The sequence below is a fragment of the Myotis yumanensis genome, unplaced genomic scaffold (assembly GCF_028538775.1).
Source record: "Myotis yumanensis isolate MYYU_CA2020_CCGP unplaced genomic scaffold, mMyoYum1.0.hap1 SCAF_6, whole genome shotgun sequence".
NCBI lineage: Eukaryota > Metazoa > Chordata > Mammalia > Chiroptera > Vespertilionidae > Myotis > Myotis yumanensis.
In genome coordinates this window covers 43,452,178-43,476,406 of record NW_027223757.1, presented here as the reverse complement: position 1 = coordinate 43,476,406, position 24,229 = coordinate 43,452,178, and the positions used below count along the sequence as shown (strand labels likewise).

The 24,229-nt window shown below is 38.6% G+C and overlaps 1 protein-coding gene across 1 annotated transcript in view; it reads right to left on the bottom strand.

The window, feature by feature from the left end:
- ASCC3 (activating signal cointegrator 1 complex subunit 3) overlaps positions 1 to 24,229 on the bottom strand; it is a 252,026-nt gene that overhangs the window by 141,606 nt on the left and 86,191 nt on the right. Inside the window, exon 13 of the mRNA XM_070418020.1 lies at positions 22,074 to 22,145. Coding sequence (XP_070274121.1) covers positions 22,074 to 22,145 — 72 coding nt within the window. The remainder of the gene's footprint in view (positions 1 to 22,073; positions 22,146 to 24,229) is intronic.

Here is a 24,229-nt window from a genome sequence, read left to right as displayed (position 1 = left end):
GTTGGGGCGCTGCCCCCTGTCACTCACAGAGCAGGGCCAATCAGGGGGTTGGGGCGCTGCCCCCTGTCACTCACAGAGCAGGGCCCATCAGGGGGGTTGGGGCTCTGTACCCTGTCACACACAGAGCAGGGCCGATCAGGGGGTTGAGGAGCTCCCCCCGTCACTCACAGAGTAGGGCCGATAGGAGAGTTGGGGCACTGTCCCCTCTCACACACAGAGCAGGGCGGATCAGAGGGTTGGGGCGCTGCACCCTGTCACACTCAGGGCAGGGCCAATGGGGAGGTTATGGCTCTACCCTGTCACACACAGAGCAAGGCCCGTGGAGGGGGGTTGGGGCGCCACCCTCTATCACCCACAGAGTAGGGCCGATCAGGGGGTTGGGGCGTCGCCACTTTCACACTCGGGGCAGGGCCGATGGAGAGGTTATGGCTCTACCCTGTCACACACAGAGCAGGGCCAATCAGGGGGTTGGTGCGCTGCACCCTGTCAAACACAGAGCCGCAGGGCAATCAGGGGATTGGGGAGCTCCCCCCTATCAGGCACAGAGCAGGGCTGATCAGGGGGTTGGCGCGCCTTCCCCTGTCATGAACAGAGCAGGACGGATAGGGAGGTTGTGGCCCTGCCCCCTGTCACACACAGAGCCGCAGGGCGATCAGGGGGTTTTGGGCTCTGCCCCCTGTCATGCTGATCCCGGTGCTGGGAGGCATATTACCCTTTTACTATATAGAATAGAGGCCTGGTGCATGGGTAGGGGCCGGCTGGTTTGCCCTGAAGGGTGTCCTGGATCAGGGTGGGGGGTCCCCACTGGGGTGCCTGGCCAGGCTGGCTGAGGGGCTGAGGGCTGTTTTCCCGCTGGCAGTTGACTAAAAGCTCCCAACTGTTCCTTGTTTTCTTTTTTTTTTATTTTATTCTGGGCCAGCTTTAGCTCTGAGGCCTCGCTGCTGAAAACATGGATACAATGTTGCGGTCCGGCTGGCTTTCAGTCCAGCTGGTTTCTGGGGTTTTGTTTAGCTTTTTATTTGCAACATAGTACATCGTTGCTTAGAGTTGCAGCTGAGAGGCCGGCAAGTTAGGCGGGGAACGTTGGAGTCCGCAGTCACTGGAGCAAGCAAGCCTCCCTGTTTGCTTCAGTGCATGGCTGCCGGCCGCCATCTTGGCTGACAGTTAATTTGCATAAGGATATGCTGATTAGCCAATGGGAAGGGTAGCGGTCGTACGCTAATTACCATGTTTCTCTTTTATTAGTGTAGATAGATAGATAGCACTATGACTTAGAACAAATTATTTAATCTCTTAGATTTTATTTCCCCTAATCCAGAGATAGTTACTAGTGTCACAGGATTACTATAAGGATTAAAGGATATAATGTAAGTAAAGCCACTATATTTAATAAAGCAATAGCTCTCAAATTTTGTAATGCTTCAAAATCACCAAATGCTGTTCCATCCCTTACCTACTTTTCTGATTAAGTAGGTCACAGACAAGCCAAGAATCTGCATTTCTACCTAGTTCTAATGTGCTTTGTACAGAAACTCTGAGAATCTCTGTCAGAGCTGGTAAGTATTCGCACCATTATAAGGGTATAAACATTAATAAATTTAATTTGGCCTAAAAGACTCAATAGTTATATCAGCAAATGTTATTAAATGACACCTTATAACTACTTATTCCTCATTTATGAAAATGTGTGTGTCTAGGAATCAAAAAACTAATAGGAATATTTAAGCCTAAGATTATTGGAAAACAGGAGGGAGGAAGCCAAGGATTAAAGGGGAAATCTTGAATCAAAGCCTTTCCTAGAAATTTCCACTAAGTAAGAAGACTAAAAATGGAAATACCTGAAAAGATAGAATGACATGACAGATAGGAGTAGTGATGTTTCACAATATATTGGCTCTTTCAAGTGTTAATGAATGAGGCTTGAGGGTAAGGAGTCTGAGGGGGAACTTCTCTAGGCCTTTATTTTATTTTATTTTACTTTTTATTGAAATTATTGGGGTGACACTAGTTAATAAAATTGTATAAGTTTCAGGTGTACGATTTTATAATACATCATCTACATATCCCCCCCCATAACTTCTCCTACCTTCCTCCCATCCCCTCCCTTATTCTTCTGGTAATCACCATACTGTTATCTGTCTACAAGAGTTGTTTTTTTCATGTTGATTTTTGGGGTCCTTTTGTATTTGTTTATTTATTTACTTACTTATTTGCTTAATCCCTTCACCCTTTTCACACATCTTCTGTGGTTCTAGAATTGTTTTATTAAGTACTATCTTTGGAAGAATTAAGAAAATATTCAAATTATTTTTTTGTATTTTATAGTTTGAATGAAGAGTTGTCACTACAGATGTATTTCAGATATATTTATATACCAAAAGAGCATGTAGGCACAAAATAGGTTTTTTTCTGTTTTTGTTTGTTTGTTTTTTTAGAGCATTTTGATTCTTTTTTTGAATATATTTTATTGATTTTTTACAGAGAGGAAAGGAGAGGGATAGAGAGTTAGAAACATTGATGAGAAACATTGATCAGCTGCCTCCTGCACGCCCCCTACTGGGGATGTGCCCACAACCAAGTACATGCCCTTGACCGGAATTGAACCTGGGACCCTTCAGTCCTCAGGCCAATGCTCTATCCACTGAGCCAAACCGGTTAGGGCCACAAAATAGTTTTTATTGCCATGGTCACATTACCATATCTGTGTCATCAGATAAATGCAATTTTAAAAGTTGCTAAAATATAGTTTTGTAGCCATTGAACTAACAGAAAATTACATACAAGTTCATAAAGCTTCATTTAAAAAACAATAGTAACCCTTATACCTACATGAGGGAGATGGTAGTTACTGAGATTGAAGTGGGCTAGATAGTTAGGGATAGGACCATGGAAAGGGAAGTAGAATAAAGAGCTGAACCCAGCTGCAGAAGCAAAATGACCTAGAGCTGAACCCAGCCACAGAAACAAAGTGACCTAGAGCTGAAGCCAGTTGAGTGGGAAAAGGCAGTGAGTTCACCTCGGATCTGACATGGCAGTCTTCAATCAGGTCCCACCATTGATCTTTGATCTTTAAAAAGTATGGATGTTGCTAGGGCAGGCAGCTTGCAGATAACCAATCACAAGACAGTAAGGTGTTTGAAGTAGCCAATCCCAAAGATGTTGCTAAGGCAGAATTCTTTGAAATAACCAATCAGAAGCCAGCAGGGCATATATCTACCCTTAGACAGAGAACTTCAGTGGAACCCACTTTGGTCCCCTTCCTGCTGAAGGGAGTCTGTCTATCCCTCAATAAACTTTGCTTTCACTTACCTTCTTTGTCTGAGAACTCATTCTTCAATTTTGCAAGGTAACGAATTCCGACTCGAACAGAAAATTGGTATCATTACTATTATGGTTCAATTAAAATAATAAAATATTCCCTGATGCTTCCAGACAGACATGCTACTTCATTCTTTTGAGCACCAAAGAATTCATATGCCCCTCTCTTAAGCATTTATCACTGACTACCTTTTATTTTTAGCTATTTTGTGCTTGATTTAGCTCCTCCAAGAGTCTGTGGTCATCCAATAATTTCATGACAGGCACAGGGGACATAACAGTGGGTAAGCTCAGCACTGGTTTCTGTGTTTTGGAATATATATCTAGTTACTGTGGTGCAGAACTGGAGTCTGGGAAGATGGGGAAAAAAGAAGCTGTCATTCCTAACAAGAACAACTATACAAAGGGAAAAAAAGAATAAAGAAAAAGGGAAAGCATAATCTAAAAATTAATTGGGGTCCTCTCTCAAAGTTAGCAAATTAGTTGACTTAAAGATCATAATATTCTATGTTTCTTCATTATTGACCTTAGGGTGTCATTTCTCTAAATCCTTCCCATAGCTCAAAACCTCCATGCACTGGTATGTGTGCAGGCCTTTACCTATGTTTTATTTTATTGGTTCTACTGCCAACTTCATCTGTGAAAATTTTAAGGACAGTTCTAATAATTCTTCTCCAATATCTCCAGGGAAAATTAATCATTCTCATACCACTTTGTTCATACTTGTACCTTGTGTAATCTCTAAATGTACAATGTAGGTATCTCCACTGTAGTTAATAATTCCTAGGACTGAGAATAAAATAGCAAGATATATTAAGTGCTTACTATATGCTAAGCTCAGTACTAGATGCCATGTGTAGTTATTTATCTTATCTACATATATAAAAGTATAATATGCAAATCGACTGGATAGTGGAACAACTGGTCACTGTGATGTGCACTGACAACCAGGGGACAGATGCTCAATACAGGAGCTGCCCCCAGCCCGCAGGCCCCGACCGCCTGATGGGGAACAAGGAACCAGGGGTGGGTGGCGGCGGAGGCAGACAGCGCCAGGCCAAGACCCCCGCCCCGCCTGTCACCCTGCACACAGAGGGGGACCAGCAGCATGGGTTGGGACTGGCAAGCGAGGGGGAATGGCCAGCCTCTCGGTCCCTTTCCCCGGCCAGCAAGCTCTGGTCACCCGATGGGGAACGGGGAATGGTTGGGGGAGGGGGTTGGCAGCGGTGAGTGGGGCTGGCTGCCGGCAGCAGGGGAAGATAGCCCTGATCGCAGGCCAGGCCTAGGGACCATACCCATGCACAAATTTCGTGCACTGGGCTTCTAGTTAGTAACACAATTAGGTAGACGATTCTATTAATATTTTACAGTTGAGAAAACTGAAGCTCAGAGTTTCAATAACGTAGTCTCAGATGTGACATTCCAAAGCCTTCTTTCTTTTCATCAAGTTAAATTCCCTCCTTGCATCCTGCCTGAGAGGAAGTTTACATCTTACTAATTTTGAGGTCTCCTTGTCATTCCCTATATCACTTTCCTAGATATCACCCAATCAGTGGGCACTCAATAATTGTTAAAATTAGGTGTGGGGGCAGTGTGGAGAAGGTCAATGGGGAGAAAAAGCAGAAAGTATCTGTAATACTTCCAAAAACGAAGACAAAATTTTTAAAAATCATCAGCTTTCATAAAAGCGATTTATTTTTACAGATTGTATGCACATATGCATAACCCATGGGCACAGAAAATAGAGTGGTGGAGGCCTGGGACAGGCAGCCGGGGCAGGCTATAAGGGGTCAATGGGAGAAAAAAGGGGACATATGTAATATTTTCAACAACAAAGATTTTTTTAAAAAGCAATTTATTCTTTAGCATATTTTGAGCAGAGATCTAAATTTTAAAGTTTATAAATCACTAGAGGCCCGGTGCGCCCTCTCGCAATCCGGGACCCCTCAAGGGATGTGCGACTGGACATCGGGCCTAAACTGGCAATCGGACATCCCTCTCGCAATCCAGGACCGCTGGCTCCTAACTGCTGGCCTGCCTGCCTTCCTGATCGCCCCTAACCCCGCTGCCTGCCTACCTGATCAGCCCTAACCACTCTGCCTCAGCCCCCACCGCCGTGGCTTCATCCAGAAGGACATCTAGAATGACGTCCAGGTCATTCTGCTGTCCATTCTAATTAGCATATTACACTTTTATTATTATAGATAATAGGATATAGGCTGAGTTAATACTTTTACTGATGCCTTTTATTAAAATATGAAGTATCAAGCTAAGTTCCAATTATTCAACTAGACATTAATTTTCCTGGATAGTTTAAGTTAAATTTATAGGCAAATGTTCAACTGATATTTAATAAACTGAAATTGCTAATGATTAGTCTTTAGATATTGTTGTAAAGCTACATGGATGTTTATTTTAATGCCACTGAAAAGTTCAAAGCCTGTGGTTAAAAAAAAAAACTTACAAAATGAGCTATTCTGAGAGCATCTTAAAAACATACACACAAAAATTCTGGACTTCAAAGTCAAAGATAGGTCCTAAATCAAAGCTACTAAATTTACAATAAATCAAATTAAACTACTTCATTTTCCAAAATAATGTTTAATTGATGGGCATGAATGAAGAAAACATTCTTATGTTCTAAAATGGTAAAAAATTTGGCACTTCTATATTTCAATTATATCAATAAAATTATTACTAAAAATAGGGCTAAAGTAATAAATTTTAAAATCTTCTATTTTTTAATCATGGGTGTAACAACTAGCATTTATTATGAAATATTCCTGACAACCAACTAAATTACTGAAGCATATATTTTAGCTTAAAAACACCTAGTTAAATATTTATTAGATATACCACAAAAATAAAAACTACCTTAAATAGGGTTAATTTATCTTGCTGCAACTATATCGAAAAACTATATAATTCACTGACTTGGCTTCATGAATTAAATTATGCAAATAAATCAAAGAAAATAATCTGGAGTAGAAGTGGTTCTGCAGCTCCAAGCTGTGTAATTAGATCCCACACTCAGCAGTTCAGAGCCACCTCTGGACTCTCACACTGAGAATATGCAGTCCTCATAAACCTAAGCTTTTAAGTGATAAATAGATTCATGTTATCATTATTGAGTTATATTTAAGGCATTATCCTGAATGTGAAATACATTCTTCAACAATTTATTTTAATATTTATCAGTTTCTATGTTTAAGTTGAACAGAGCTTTAACTGCTTTATTTGGTTAAAAGGAATCCATAACACTCTACATCTTCTAACTAAAAGATGTTTGCTATCTAAATGTACAATAATTTTAAAAAACAAAGCTTGGAGGACTTAGTGTACTATATATGTACTATGATAGCAAAAACATGAATCATGTTTCTAGCTAAGTCCTATAAAATATTATCTTACAATCAATTCACTATATCAAGACATTGTACAATTAGAAGCCCAGACATTTATATTTCAACAGTCTCTAAATTGTTAAGACACAAAAAAATAGAGAAGTAGAATTTTAAAAATGGTAAATACTTCAAGTACATTTTCCCTGTCCTATACACTTTTTCTTTAACTTACTATAAACCAATATTTTCTTAAGCTTTAATTAATTTTAAGATATTAAGCATATGTATATTTTTTCATTACTATAATCTATGTCATCTAATTGATGCTTGAATAAGTTATTTCTAAATTCTTAATTCAGCTTTTGTTGTGTATGTGTACTATATAGGTTTACACACTCAGTTTGAGATCTGTATTCCTCTTGGGAGAATATCTATACTAATAAAAGGGTAATGTGCTAATTAGATCGGACATCTTCCAGACGTCCTTCTGGACAAAGCCACAGTGGCAGGGGCTAAGGCAGAGGCGGTTAGGAGTGATCAGGCCGGCAGTGGAGAGCAGTTAGGAGCGATCAGGCCAGCAGGGGAGGGCAGTTAGGGGTGATCAGGCAGGCAGAGGCGGTTAGGGATGATCAGGCAAGCAGGCAGGTAAGCAGTTAGGAGCCAGTGGTCCCAGATTGCGAGAGGGTGCAGGCCGGGCTGAGGAACCATGAATTTCGTGCACTTGGCCGCTAGTTCAATATATTTATAAACATAAATAACCTCAACAGTATTGTATATTCTACACATAAAAGTGTATTTTATACCTTAAAATTGTCTTAAGCATAATAAATGTTTTAATTTTCATCTGATTTTATAACATATAAAACTAAATGAACTTAATAATATTAATTTCACTTGCTCATAATTATTTAAAATATACTCAAATTAATTTTTGTTTAGAAAAAATTTCTTAGCAATCTATAACAAACTCATATCTGATGCCAAACTAATCTTACAACATGCAGACTTGTTTTGAATACTAGTGATATTTTAGAATCAAATAGACTATGTTTCAATCATAACTAGCATTTATATACTAAATAAACTTGGGCAAATTTCCATGTGCTTCAATTTTCGCCTGTAAAATGCTGTCCCTTACAAGGCTGCTGTAGGGACAACAAATCATAATTAGAAAGTACTAGAAAGGATCTTGGCACATAAAAGATGGCCCACACAGTAGGGGGGGAAAAGGCTTATTTGTTTTACACAGGTTTCCCTTACATTTACCCCAAATTTGATCCCTACACAAACCACTCAATGGGACCAAGATCAGCATTGCTAAGACAACAGAAACAAATGCACTTGCTTTTCTACATAAGAATTCTTTAAATATTTAAAAACTTTTGTCATAGCTCTTTCCTCAGCTGAACAGCACCAGTTCTTACTGCTGTTTTCCATAAATCATAGTTTTTCTGTTTGGACACTAGATGAGCTCTACGCTCTTTATTCTTTTTTAATACTAAAGAGTATGTACTTTGGTTATACAGTTTAATATGACTTTACATTATATTCTCAGGTGTATCAACTTGGAAGAATTTAAAAGGCATATGTTAGTATTCATTTCTTTAAAATGTGAAAAAAAAATGCTTTTTAAATGAAAAGAACATATACTTTGTTGGAAAGGATTTAATACTTAAAAAATTTATCACTGAAAATTATCAGGTTGTTACAGATTTTTTAGACATACTATTGATGATTTCCTCAGGCCAGATTTCTCAGATGGAAATTATAGATATACTAGAGGCCTGATGCACAAAATTCGAGCAAGAGTAGACTTTCCTTCCCCCGGCTGCTGGCACCAGCTTCCCTCTGGCACCTGAGACCTGGGCTTCCCTCCAGCCGCCAGCAGTCACGGGTTTCCCTCGCAGCCCTGGCTACGTCTGGCAGGTTGCCTGGAAGGATGTCCAGTCTAATTAGCATATTACGCTTTTATTATTATACATTTTTTGCACTCTCTTCTCTTTGCAGGGCAATGACTGGTTAAATGAAAATGTCAGTTTTGTGGGAGTGAAAACATTGAAAAGAAAGTGAAAAGGCTAAGGTTCTAGTTTTAATTGCAAAGCTTATTAAATGTCTGACTTTGGGCATGTTATTGGGCTTTGTTTTGTCATCTGTAATAAGAAGGTGGCCTAATAAGTTTTATGATGCGTTCATAAATTCAGTGTAAAAATAAACATAATGAGGCTCATTAAATGCTGTTTATAAAATACTTTCATCTAAAATAAAATTATTAGGTATCTGATCAAAGTTGATAAAATATTTAATCAGCATAACCTACAACTTTAGGGAAAAAATCAGAGTATTATCCATGTTAATTTTCACGCAAATAATATATTTCAACAGGATTTTTGGTAATGTTTCAAATTATAATGAATATTTAAGCTATCTATTTACAAAGTATATTCTCTATATCATACATGATGCTAACAAATTTGTGACATACCTATAATTGCTTTCTGTGTACAAAAGCATTTAAATTGAAAACCTGGTTTTGTTATGGGTTTTTATTTAAAAAGCATTTACCCAAATCAACAAATTTAGGTGAGTTAAATTTTGGTCAGCAAAGACAGCAGGAACTGTGCAAATGTTTGTGTGCAGAGTTCACGATTAGTGAAGATAACCAGCAGCATTGGGGGTGGGGCTGCTATAGAAAGGTGTACCCTCTACTCTCTGGCTCAGCCCGTTTTTAGAGTTGGTAAGCATTTTCAGCTACAGGCCTGTCCCATATATGCCGACTTTGTACTTGATTTGAGCAATACAAGAGTCCTACTTGTCTGGTCAAATTTCTAGGCTACTGAGCTTGGCCAGTTTATCCAATTAGTATTCAAGCTGGTATTCGAGGCCCACAAGAGAAAAACTACTAGTTTGTTTGGTTCAATATTTAAAACATGACAAAGTGGAAGACCAAATCCCATCTCCACATAAAAAGCTAAATTGATATTCCACATGTGAAAGATCAGTCTACTTGGTATCACCACAAAAACAGAAACTACTAACAGATTAAAGCTACTTATTGGCCCTAAGAGATCCAAATCTCACGTTTCTCTCCCAACAGTACACCTCTCCCACTCCCAAACTCAGCCGTTCTGTGCTCCCTGCAAAGCACCCTGGAGGAGTCTGCAAATAGCAGCATAAGAGGAACTCTCCTAGTGGAAAGAAACTGCCAAACATTGTATTTTCTTCTTGCCAAAAGGTTGAAAATTCTAGAAACCTATCAATTCTTGCATTCTTCTGGATAATATTTTTTTGGGAAAATCAGTAAAAATATGCATTTAAAAAATAAAACACTTTTCACTGGTCACTGAACACTATTCTCTACTAAAAAGGAAACAGGTTTGCTTGCAGAAATGATTAATTTCAAGTCTGGGGCAGGGACATATAAAAAATATAAAGAAGCCAGCTTGAAGGGGCCCCCTTTGCCAAATTTGGAACATTATGATCATCAATGTAAGTAATATAATAATGAATTATAGCCGAAACCGGTTTGGCTCAGTGGATAGAGCGTCGGCCTGCGGACTGAAGGGTCCCAGGTTCAATTCCGGTCAAGGGCATGTACCTGGGTTGCGGGCACATCCCCAGTGGGGGATGTGCAGGAGGCGGCTGATCGATGTTTCTCTCCCATCGCTGTTTCTGACTCTCTATCTCTCTCCCTTCCTCTCTGTAAAAAATCAATAAAATATTAAAAAAATAAAATAAAATAATGAATTATAACCCTGTGAGTAAATAAGAATCTGAGTTAATGGAGAAATAAATTAACAAATAGGGGAGGAGAAAGCACTTCTTACACACAGTGAAATGGAAGGAATATGGAGCTAAAAATCATCAGTAGATCTAAAATGAGTGGGGGAAAGTTTACTTTATCCAATCAGTATATTTAATGTATAGTTATCTGGATTAACCTTGTTTCTCTCATGAGATTACAAGCAGCAGTAATGCATCGTCTCTGCTTTCTTTTGCCAGCACAGTCTCTGGCATACACTGAGCATTCAATAAATATTTGTTGAATATTGCCAAAGCCTCAGTTAGTCTTAAAACCATCTCCACTCTGTTCAATATCTAGAATTAAGACTGATGACCCAGATATAGTTCATGTGCTAAAAGTGTAGCAGTGTCTATATTTAACACTCTACCCACCAAGGCTCTGACTTTAATTAATAAGGCAAACAGACTACAGAAGAGATCCCAAATCATAAAGCATTCTCAGTAATTTAGAAGTTTATAAATTTAGGATTACATTTCCATTTCTAAATTTCAGTCTATATGATAAGTATTAAAAGATTATAAGTATTATTCATTTTAAGAAGTTCATATAAGTACACACACATAAATGAAACTTTTAAGGAACATATATTGAAGCCAACTACTTTTAATGAATAATTTAATGAGAAAGGAATTTAGTGAAGTTTTAAAAATACAAACACTATGAATTAATGCTGTGTCAAATATGTTCATTAACATGACAAAAATCTTAATGATGTGACCCAAACTACACTGCTCCTAATCAGTTCCCGGAGGACAAATGGAGATCAAGAATTCATTGCTAAATCTAGATCAATCCAATAATGTTAAGACAGAAGAAAGATTCTTTCTTCAATACATTACAGTATCACACACCAAAAAATATTTTACTGACCTCCATGACAGTCCAAATTGCACTGATATTCATTATTGATAGGCCCCAGATAGCAACCTCTATTCTGTAGAGCAAATTAAGCAAGATCAGCTAGTCTATTACTATGCAAATAAAATTCATTAGTGAGCTAACAATTTCATTTTTACAGATGCCACTAGACTTGAAGGCCTATTACTATTCAATCTTATAAGATGTTCTGGACTGAATCTAATTTCATAAAATAACAACATAGAAATGTATTTTTAAGGTTTTCATCCGTATTTTTCATTTCTCTTCTTAGACAATAATCAGTATGTATAATTCCTTAACACTCAACTGAGCATTTAATATTCTCAAGTAACACACTTGAAAAGATTCTTCCTAAAAGAATATACTTACTTGAACAGAAGAAGCCCTAGTAAGCCAATATACTTTCAATCAAATTTACCAGCTAGACTAATTAAAATTGTAAAGAAAAAAATCAAAATTATAATTCCTTTTAGATTGGCTCTTAACTGTCTCCATTTCTTTAGGCCACTTTCTCAAACACAAATGAAAAACACCTCATTTCTCCACAAATCTGTACTCTTCAATCGACACTATACTAAGAAAAAAGAAAAACAAGAGAATATAGCAATAAGAGAGAGTAAATCAAATACTATAGTAACAAAACAAAACAAAAAGATCTAGGTCCATGGAGAACAAGACAAAACGGTTACTGGAGAGAGAGTATGCAATGTAGGTAAGGCTAGAAAGTTTTTTTCTTTCCCTACCTTTTTTCTGTTTAAAGTAGACCGTAGTAGAAATAGTAGACTCTGTCTCCCTGGGGTGGTTTAGTGGAGTACATGTCCTTTCCAGATACCATTAGGTCTTTCTGGACAATAATCCTCCCTGAAGTTCTTAGTGTTCCTACATGGTAGGGGCTGTGAGGAGTGGAAACTGAAGTGCTTGAAAGGCAGAGGATGTCTCTGCTCCCCCCGAGGATAATAAAACCTAGAACCCTTCCTTCTCTCTCAAGGAGACAGATGCTTATATTCCAGGGTACAGGCCTTCCCTTCCTTTCTGGAGAGAATCTGTTTATATTCTAAAGTAAAAATTACTTGGACAGGTCAGTTGCTTTTACTTCTTTCCTTCTCTCCCTCTCTCACTCCTTTCCTCCCTCTCCCTCTCCTTTTACTTCTTCACCCCTCCTCTCTTCTTCTCTTCCCCCTCCCTATATTCCCCCACTGCCACCAAAGGAGGGGGTGAGCAGATGTGCCAGCAACAACTATATAAGCTCCAAGTTTCCTAATTTTTGAGTTAGTCTCCTATGGTGCAACTCATGCTCCAAGGTAATTCTTATCATGTTGCCCCGTGGAAAGCTAGATGTACTGTGAATAAATATAAGGTCTGTTCCCTAATCCAGTGTCTCCTATTTCTCTTTGTGTGCACATGTCTATACATAAAGTACACAATGAAGTTAACCTATGGTATGTTGCATGTAGGTAGGGTAATGTCTTAGACCAGTGGTCGGCAAACCGCGGCTCGCGAGCCACATGCGGCTCTTTGTCCCTAGAGTGTGGCTCTTCCACAAAATACCACGTGCAGGCACGCACGTACAGTGCGATTGAAACTTCGTGGCCCATGCACAGAAGTCGGTTTTCGGCCTAGGTGAGTCTATTTTGAAGAAGTGGTGTTAGAAGAAGTGGGGGGTGTCGGTCGGTAGGGCGACAGGAGACGCAGAGCAGGGAGGTGTGCGCGATTCATGCACGAGTTGAGGATGGGAGAGTTGGAAGGGGTCGACCTCAGCGAACGTACCTCAATCAGATTGAGAACGTTTTTAGCAAAGGCCAGCTTAGGAGTACCCTAATTAAGTTAATAACAATGTACCTATCTATATAGTTTAAGTTTAAAAAATTTGGCTCTCAAAAGAAATTTCAATTGTTGTACTGTGGATATTTGGCTCTGTTGACTAATGAGTTTGCAGACCACTGTCTTAGACCCTTCACAAAACTTAATAGGTCTCTGACTGTATTTTAGGAGCAGCCACTAACTTAATGAATGCTATACAATCTGGAAATGCCCACAGTATTTGTCAGGATATAGTTAGAGTTGCATTTCCCACCTATTCATTTACTAAACCAAGAAAAAAATGAGATGAGATCTGAGACTATGTTATCTTCTTCAAGACAGAATCCTACTTTATAATATTAACTATAGAGATATTTCTTTCTCCCCACTCCTTCACACGTAAGTATGCTACCATGAAAACAAAAACTTAAAAAACCCAGCTACAAACAAGATAGTAAAAATCAGCAATGGTTAATTTAGACTAAATGTTCAGCTCCCTTTGTTGCACTTTGAGCAAACACATGAATAGTTGTATTAGATTTCCCTCGGACACCAATTTTTCAGTCTTATCACAAAGCTGGCTATAAAAATACAGTCAACAAATTCCTGTGGTAACTAAACTTATTAAATGTATCTTCCACTGCTTCCAAGTCTAAATATCAGCTGGAAACCAGTTAATAAAGATATTCAATATATCATTTTCTAAAATAAAATAAATAGCTGTCAAATTAACTTCAGACAATTTAATGTAAAATACTGTGAATAGCTACCTAGAGAATTTTCTATGGTGTTATAAAAGATAGAAAAATGATTACAAACAGACATTGTTTTAGTACTTCCCTAGTTTATATTACTGTTATTTAAAAATATAAATAACAGAGTATAAAATAAACATGTATATAAATTAGGTTTTATTATCAACAAAATTAATGAAATATTAAATATACAAAATATTTGACAAAAGTGTATACCACAAGTCAATACTTTTTAATTATTTAACCTGATCATTATATGTTTATTGTAATCCAATTCTATAATTACAAAAATTACATAAAATTACCAAATAATCTAATAAAATCACTTCCCCAGTCTGGAATACTTGATTTAACTCAGCTATGGATTTTTATGGAATCTTTCAAACAACAAAATTTATGACAAATTATATATAATTTAACTGACTTCACTTTTTATGTACAATATGCATTTATGCCTGTAAACATGCATTTATGTATTGGCCATATATATCATAAAGCATATGTTCAAAGCCCCATAGTTATAGCTGTTTTCATGCAAAGCATTTTGGAGGTATGAAACAGAACCAACAGAGGAAAATTACACAATAATATGGTCAAAATGTAACACCTAGTAAGAGAACAAAACAACTTGTACTATCTTCACATTTTGCAATGTAAATCATGAAGAGGTGCACCAAAGAAGACAGGAAGAATGAGAAAATGGATGGAAAAGTTGATAACTTCTATAAGGGAGTTACTAGTATACTAATCAGACACATAAAAATAGAGATAACATACTACTATTGGATGAAGTAGACGGAGATTTGCTTTCAGGTTTGAATGATTATATATGTTCCCTGGTGGTCCATAATAAATCTAATATAAAGAAAACCGGTTTTGGAAAAACATATTTGTTTTTCTCGCCCACCCCCCCCCCCCCCCCCACAAGATTATGCACAGCATTTATGTCTTTTGATCTTCTGGCTTAAGACCTGTAGACTGTGCAAGAATAGAACTAAACATAGTTTATATCCTCAAAATTTCTAAATTTCATTCTGAGACATACTATTCCACTGTGCTCTGTCCTTTTGTTATAATTCCAAAAGCCACTGATTACCAAATTTAGAAAGCTCAAATGCCAAAGATATGTACGTACTTGTATATGTGTGTATGTGCCATGAGAAAACGGAATACACTTCAAGTGTAGGAGTACTGGGGGTGAGGTGAGGGGAAGGAAAAGTAATTCATTAGCTTTTTCTTTTCTTTTTTACACTTTTGTGTTGATTCACTTGTTTTAAGAATGTATTATTTCAGTAACTGAAAAATTCTCAACGACAAAAGAAATAAGGAATGTTAATAACAATAAAGATTTGAAAATGCAATACAAATATTCCATATTAAGAAGTATTCCTTGCTGTGCACGCGCTCGGAGCCCGCAACTCTCGCGAGAGAAGCGAGATTCATTCCTACATACCGGGCCATGCTGCTTATGGCAGCGCTGGAGAGGGGGCGCTGAGCTGTTGGGCCCTAGGTCGGAAATAAAAGATGGTAGTGGTTTGAATGATTTTGCAGCTGCTCTGGATGTTTACCATCGAGATGAGTATTTATAGCAGCTGAGTTGAAAAGTAAAGTATTTGAAGCACAGAAGATAGGTTTCCTTTTTTTGTAATTAAGTTCTGACTTAACTATGACCTTTAGAGAGGTTGAAAATTCTGGTAAATTCCTAGCAAATAAAAAATGAGTGTGAAAACTGAAAAAAAAAAAAAAAAAGAAGTATTCCTTTTGCAAATGAAGAGAACATTACTAGTTAATAAAAAAGTGTTTTATATATATATATATATATATATATATACACACACACACACACACATATATACATATATATAATTTCAAGAACATAATTGAGTACTCTTATTGTAACCTATATTTCAGAAAAATTGAATTTTTCTGTTCTTTTAAAAATATAAAATTTTAAAAGGTTCGGAAGTTTCTCCCCTATGGCTTAATGAATAGAAATAAAAGAGAGAAATAATATATTAACTTAAAATAACTGGTGGCACAAATTATGTCTATATCATGAAAAATAGCTAAGTCATATTGGTATCTTAAATTAAAAGACAGTCAGGTATATTCATATGTCCAACAGGAATGAGTATCCTATCTAATAATAGACAAACATGGTAATTAACCATACCTCCGCTATGCTTCCCATTGGCTAATCAGCAGGATATGCAAATTAAATGCCAACAAAGATGGCGGCCGGCAGCCACACAGCTGAAGCAAACATGAGGCTTGCTTGCTCCAGTGATGGAGGAAGCCAAGGTTCCCCGCCTGCCGCGGCCCAGCTCTGAGCTCCGGATGAAACAATGTTGCAATTATAGAAGCTAAACAAACCCCAGAAACCTGCTTTCAGCCAGCCATGGCCTCAGAGCTGGAGCCAGCTCTTAGCTCCAGTGACAGCTATAGAAGGTAAATAAATCCCAGAATAAAAAAAAAAAGAAAAAAAAAAGAGGCTGGGAGCTTCAGTCGCCCATCAGCCTGAAAACGGCCCTCAGTCCCTCACCCAGACTGGCCAGGCACCCCAGTGGGGAGCCCCACCCTGAAGGGGGTGTGACCAGCTGCAAACAGCCATCAGCCCGTCATCCAGGCTGGCCAGGCACCCCAGTGGGGACCACCATTCTGAAGGGGGTGTGACCAGCTGCAAACAGCCATCAGCCCCTCACCCAGTCTGGCCAGGCACCCCAGTAGGGACCCCCAACCTGATCCTGGACACCCTTCAGGGCAAACCAGCCGGCCCCCACCCGTGCACCAGGCCTCTATCCTATATAATAAAAGGGTAATATGCAAATTGACCCTAAAAGCAGAATGACTGGGAATGACTGGTCACTATGACACACACTGACCACCAGGGGGCAGGTGCTCAATGCAGAAGCTGCCCCCTGGTGGTCAGTGTGCTCCCACAGGGGGAGCGCTGCTCAGCCACAAGCCAGGCTGATGGCTGCCAGTACAGCGGTGGTGGTGGGAGCCTCTCCTGCCTCCTCTGCAGAGCTAAGGATGTTTGACTGCAGCTTAGGTCTGCTCCCCGCTGGCAAGTGGACACCCCTAAGGGCTGCCGGGCTGCCAGAGGGATGTCTGATTGCCATCTTAGGCCCAATCCCCCAGGGAGCGAGCCTAAGTCAGTAAGTGGTCACCCCTGAGGGGTCCCAGACTGTGAAAGGGCACAGGCCGGGCTGAGGGACCCCCTACCCCCGAGTGCACAAATTTTTGTGCACCGGGCCTCTAGTAACTAGATAAAATAATATTAAGAATAAATGTATATAATGAAACATTTTTTAAAGAATACCAATATTCTTTCATTGTTCTTTACAGCCTACAGGGGGAAAAAGTTCCTTAATAAGGTAATCTAAGCAATCTTTGATGTCATTCCCACATCTCCAGGTTGTTCTCCCCTCAACTTAAACGTTCGCCTACCATGGAACTTTAAGTTGGTTGCCCCCTAATCCTTTAAGAATAAATCAGACTTATGAAGACTACTACATCTCCCATTTACGTATTCATCAAACACTGTCTGAGCACCAAATGTGTACCAGGTACTGGTGAGGCCATGACAATATGTGATGAGCAAACCTAGAGATAGCCCCTTTCCTTATGGGACTTACTATCTTATCATGAAAAGTGGAATTAATAAAAAACAGCCAGGAAAAAAAAAAGGTAAAACTGTAGCTAGCAATATGAAGATATATACCATGTTATTATATAGTCAATCATAGGAAAGTGAAAGTTAGGGAGGTAAAAAAAAAAGCGGGGGGGGGGGGGGGGAGGGGGGAGGTTCTCAAACAAAGATGAGACCTGAATGGTTTAGTAGAGGACAACCAAGTAGAGAATAAGAAATGTGTGAGGCAGAGGAAAGAAGCTATGCAAAAGCTCAGAGGTAAAGAGAAGAGCATCTCCATGATGAGGGTCTGAAAGAAGCCCAGGGAGGTGGGAAATGAAGGGAAGGAAAGGGTGTGAGGCAAATGTGGAATAGGTAATGCCCACACAATATAGGTACCTTGGGCCCCTTTAAAGGAGCTCAGTCTGTGGTCATAATTGTTGAAATGTCTCTTTCCTCAAAACCATGCTTTTATCTTCCTTTGGGAACATGTCTCAATTGGGGAAGGGAGGAACAAAGAAGGCTGACAAGAAAGCAGAACTCAATTCACAAATAAATGTTATGTTAGACAAATTTGATATGACAGAAGCACTGGTACCAAGAATTAGTGATGTTAGTATCTGGAGGAAGGAACATTTTTTAGGCAAACGGGCAAATGAAAAGTTCCATTATTAAAGTACTAGAGGCCTGCTGCATGAAATTCGTGCAAGAGTAGGCCTTCCTTCCCCCAGCTCTTCTCCAGCACCCAGAACCCGGGCTTCCCCCAGCCGCTGGAACCAAGAACCCGGGCTTCCCTCTGACCGCTGATACCCAGGACCTGAACTTCCCTGGCAGAGGGAGGCCCTGCTCACCCGCCGCAGCCCACGGTCGGTGGCCTGGGCCTCCCTCTTTGGGGCTATCGTGGAGCCCACCGATTGATCGCCCCACCAGCTGGTGGCCTGGGCCTGCCTCTGCAGGGTGATCATGGTTCAATGGCTGGGGCCCCAATCACATCACACCCGCCTTGGCTGGTGTGGCGCCAGTGGGTGTCATAGCGTGGTCCCGGATGGTCGTCCAGATGGTCGTTCGGCTGTTCAGCCATTCGGTCAATTGCATATTACGCTTTTATTATAGAAGATTGAAGTTAGCATGGTAAAATGTGTTTCAATTGTACATAATTAAATGTATATAAACTAAGAAGCAATGCTGAGAAACAAAAAATAAATCCCTTCAGATAGTAGTAAGTTAAATTAATCTATAATTCTTAGTCAATTTTAAAAGGTGGGTTCTTGTTAGAAACTAACATCAACTAAAAACTTATAAATGATGAAGAAAGAGAAAACAAAATACACATCTGAATAAGGAAAACCACGGTTGAAGAAGACTTTTTTCTCTTTAACACTGTTAAAACCTTGAAATTGGAGGTAGACTTTTGAGTAAAAAGCTACTTAAATAAGAATCTTAACTTTTTTGATAATGTACAAAATGAACAAGTTGACTTACTAAATATGCCATAATCTCTGAGGAAGTTTCTAATTTCTTTTCCCATCACTGTAACAAAGTTTGTATAACAAGAAAATCTCAATAGGGTTAAGGCATCAATTATTTTCCCATTCTGCAAGTTACACAGGAGGAGGGGAATTATTAACAGGAATGATAAAGCTGTACTTGCATTTGGTAACACAAAGAGACGCTTACAAATGAGATGTCTCATTAGTTTGAGCAGATGGATCAAAATTAAAGGCTGAATCGCCAACTTTTAATTTCCCAATAGCCAAGAAGAGCTTGAAGTCTTGTGGAGTATGACTGTTGAAAAGTCAACATGAAAAGATTTTCTCCATCTGTCACCACACATGCTTGAGTGGAACACAACTGCCTCCTACTGTTTTTAATACTTTTCAGGCAAAGCTGCACATAAAATCTATTAAGTACATGAGCCCACACATTTAGATGACTGGTACACTGAAACCCATGAAATAGTATGATCAGAGACTATCAGCATGGTTTTTGAAGGTGAAATTTGCTCTATTCTAATTTAATCTAATGGGAGAAAAGCAAAATGAATTCATTTGTGTGTGTATGTGTGTGTATGTGTGTGTGTGTGTGTGTGTGTATTTAAATTAATTTTTGATCATGAGAAGTATATATTGACCTGAGAATGTATTTTTTTTTCTTTTAATGGACACATCAGTCTATTTAATAAAGGTCTGAAAAGTAGCTGCTCTGATAAAATTATTTAGGAAAACCACAACTAGGAAGAAAACCCCGAATACCAAAACAAACTGAAGGTTAAGAAAACAAATAAAATCAAGGAATATTCCCTGGAAATATTTTTTTAATTGGGTTGTCAGGAAGAGGGAGTAGCAGAGAAAATTCTATGTTTCCCTGGACTAGAATAGACTAACTTACAATTTCTTACTGCTATACACTAACTGCTAACGTATATTTAAAAGGCAACAAAATAAAGCTAACATTCATTAAGTACACAGCCCCACAAGAAATAATTTATGTTTTCTTAACAAGGAAAAGCACCTTTATTGAATATGTAGATGGCTACCTAATAGCACTGCACTAATGTGCAGTCAGTTATGGCTGTATCCGAATACCAGAAGCACAGCTCTCTGCCTGTATGCTTTTCTATCTCTGTCTCCGTCTGTCTGTCTGTCTGTCTGTCTCTCTCTCTCTCTCTCTCTACACACACACACACAATTTACTGTACTTATATATACAATAAAACATTTAAACAGAAGAGTCTTTTAGAATGAAGCACATAAGACCTTTCAGTCATCAGAGTTAGGCAGAATATAACTGAAGAGTTAATTTGGTGGTCAGTTTTTCAGGTAATAAAATAAAAAGATTGATAAATTATATATTTTTCATTTTCTGAAAGATGGATACATACAAATCCATTTGGTGAAATGTATCACTTGGAGCCTTATACAAAGAGAGCTAGTAACGGGGGCAGTGTTATATTCAACCTCAATTGAGAGGGGGACAAACAGTCCTAGCTCGCTTGGTATAGTGATTAGAGCGTTGGGCGGAGGGTCTTGGGTTCAATTTCTGGTCAAGGGCACGTTCGTCGATTGAGGGGTCGGGGTGTGCGCAGGAGGCAACCAATTAATGTCTCTCTCACATCGATGTTTCTCTCTCTCTCCCCCCTTCTTCTTCCCTTTTACTCTGTCTGAAAATCAATGCAAAAAACATCCTTGACTAAAAAAATAAATAAAAGAGGGGAAGAAACACAACTCAGAAACTCTATTCTATTAGGAAGTTCTTTATTAACTTTTTAATAAAAGCAGAGGACCGCAGCTTAGGGAAGGTATCACTTCAAGGAGATAGAAAAGGGAAAATAATCCAGTGAGGGGTTCTAAACCACTGAAAACAAACTTCCACATGGGCCTCAGTCATCAAAGACCCCTGTGAAGTCGCAATTCTTGTGTGATGAATTAAATAGAGGTTGGCTAGTCTTATTGAAAGAGATATCTACCTCAGCTTCCAAAATCCAAATGTGCAACAATCCTCCTTTCCAAGTCTCCACACTACAATTTCAGTCCTGGAAATACTACAAAGGCATCTAGCAGAAGCTGCCATGGATCAAGCTACATGCACTTTCAGGCCAAATAGTAGTTGGCAGAGCAACCTGCAAATAGAAGACTTAAACAGAACAATCCCCTTTAAAAGACTGAAAATAGGAAAAGATCTCAGTTTGGGGCAACTTTTTCAAAGTTACACACAGAATAGAGGTAATTTAAAACAATGAAAAAGATAAAGCTTTGTTCTCAAATTGTGTTGCAAAAGAGCTTTCAACTTGAGATGACTGCGTTAATGTAAAAGACTAAGGCGCTGCCTTAACAACTCAGCACTTACAATCTGAAGGCACTGGCTTGGGCATTTGTAACACTAGCAATACTAGAGACAACTATCAACTAGTGGGCCATAGTCCTGATGAATTTTACATTTCCCAATATCCCACCTCACTCAGGATGTTAAATCTTTGAAGATGAGGCAATTCATCTCACAATCAAATTATATTTACCAAGGATTCCCCTTGCACATGACACTATACAATGAACTTAACCAACAAGATTTCTTTATAACCCAATTTAATAGAACCTGTCCTACTAGAACACAAAACCTAAAAGAACAATATTGCATAAAACACACCATTATTTTTTTTAACCTGACATCTTTAAATGTTTATTTACATTTTCTATTTATGGTTCTGTGATATTACTGGATAGGAATAACATAATACATAGGTTATAGAAACTATAGAAATAACTGAGAAAAGATAGGGAATAAAATATTTTAACCAATGGAAAGATGTACACCAACAGAAATTATCTTTGGGTGGCAGAATTAGCAGTAATTTTCTCCCTGCTCATTTTTGCTTTTGGTGTGCCCAAGGGTTAAATTTGCTTAAACTCTCTTTTTGCTCAGTCTCTTTTATACCAGTAATATTTACACAACATTTAAAAAATACAAATACAAAGTTCAAAGACCAAAGGGTCACTGTATGAAGCAAAAACACAGCATTGTCTAAAACAGGATAAAATAAAGTATACCTGGTGTCCAGCCTTTACTTGCTTCAGAACACTTTCATAACATACTTCATCCATGTTATTCAACTGTTGCACCTTAAAATGTTTAAAACAAAAAAACAAAAATCAAACAAAGCAATTATAAAATTTCTAACTACAAAAAAACTGCCAATTAAAATGCATCTTTAGTTACTTTCAGACTAGCTAGAATGCAGAAATAGCAAAGGCAATATAAATATCTAACATATAACAACCTGATAGAAACAAACACAATTAAAAAATACAAATAAAAAACATCATACAATAGTTTCACAGTACTAAGCATGCCATCTTTTTAAAGACAGTAATTTTAAGGATAATATACTAGTTACACATATTTTAGAATTACTTTAAAGTTATTTTCTCTGCTTTTCCTTGACAAGTCCATTCTTTAGGCTGTTTTTCTTTTATAAACTACCAGAGGCCCAGTGCACGACATTTGTACGCTGGGGGGTGTGGGGGTCCCTCAGCCCGACCTGCACCCTCTCCAATCTGGGAGCCCTCAGGGGAGCCCTCTCCAATCCAGGAGTTTCTGTCTTTGCAATCATATGAGCGAATTGTCTGAGACCCCCCAACCCAGTTTGGTTTGTTGCTCATAGAATAATAGAGGCATTTTTTTCTCCTTCATTGGTGGAGATTCCTGGAAGTTTTAGGATATCTTCCCTTTAATTTTTCCTAGACACTCTGATTTTACTTATGTCTCTCACCTTTGCTTTCCCTCCATCCCCCACCACAACAGTAACTTGCTCCAAGCTCACTTTGCTCTACTGTCTAGGACAGTGGTTGGCAAACTCATTATTCAACAGAGCCAAATATCAATAGTACAATGATTGAAATTTCTTTAGAGAGCCAAATTTTTTAAACTTAAACTATATAGGTAGGTACATCGTTATTAACTTAATTAGGGTACTCCTAAGGCTTAGGAAGAGCCACACTCAAGGGGCCAAAGAGCCGCATGAGGCTCGCGAGCCGCAGTTTGCTGACTACGGGTCTAGGAGATCCATCTGCCACCAGAACTATGATTCCCAGCATTCCTGGTGCTCCCCGCACTCTGGGCTTCCACTTCCGGTCCTGAGCTGCCATCAAAACTACTATTCCCAGAATTCCTGGTGCTCCCTGCAATCTTGGTTTTCCCTTCCTGCTCTGTCTCCATCCCATGGCCTCCCACTCTGCCAAGTCCTCCAAGCCACCAGCTCTCCCTCTCTGCTCTCCGTCTGGCAGCCAATTTCCCCAAGCCACTCCACTCTCCGCCGGCTCTCCCGCTCTGCTCTCCGCCCGGCGCCTGTGTATGCAAATTAACTCGCCATCTTTGTCGGGTTAATTTGCATACTAACTCCTGGCTGGCTGGTGAGCGTAGCGGAGGGACGGTCAATTTACATGTTTCTCTTTTATTATAAAGGATAGAGTTTTCCTATGTAATTTTCCAAATCACCAGAACATTACCAATAGAATGTCATGGTATAGAAAACTGAAATCTAAAGAAACACTGTTTCTGTAATGTATATGTAGAAAGGTAGATTGCTTTCTACAGTAACATATTTCTGGTTAAGTGGAAATTTAATATCAAATTTATGAATTAAGAAAGGGTTTCATTCTCACAATTAATTCTGAGCAAACTGTAAATCAAAAGCAAGTGGTTAACCCAAAGGTGGAGGCATATGACACAGTCTGTGTATCTTAACATTTATTAAGAGTTTGGAGGGAATGAAAATGTCATATGCATCTGAAATGACTATGATTTATATTTTTTGTTTTAATAATGTGAACACTTCAGCATTCTGAAACTCATGTTTTATAATGACTAAGGTAGATGAGATAATCACAAAATAATTTACTCCCCACTAATGATTCAAAAAAAACTTCCTCCAAATAAAGCTAATTTTTCAGTGTACTTTAAGTTGAGTACTGGCCAAAGTAATTACATATTTCAAATTAGACATGTTACCCACACCATTTTCCATGTTCTTCCATAACAACTGAATCATATCATGACTTTTTAAATGAAAATCTGAGAAACTTATAAGGATTTCTTCTTAAAGGAAATGACAAATTAACAACTGGTTAGAAAATATATCAAACAACAGACACCCTGGGGAAATGCATAATGGTTACCAACTGTGTATTACAGCTGAGTGTAAAAA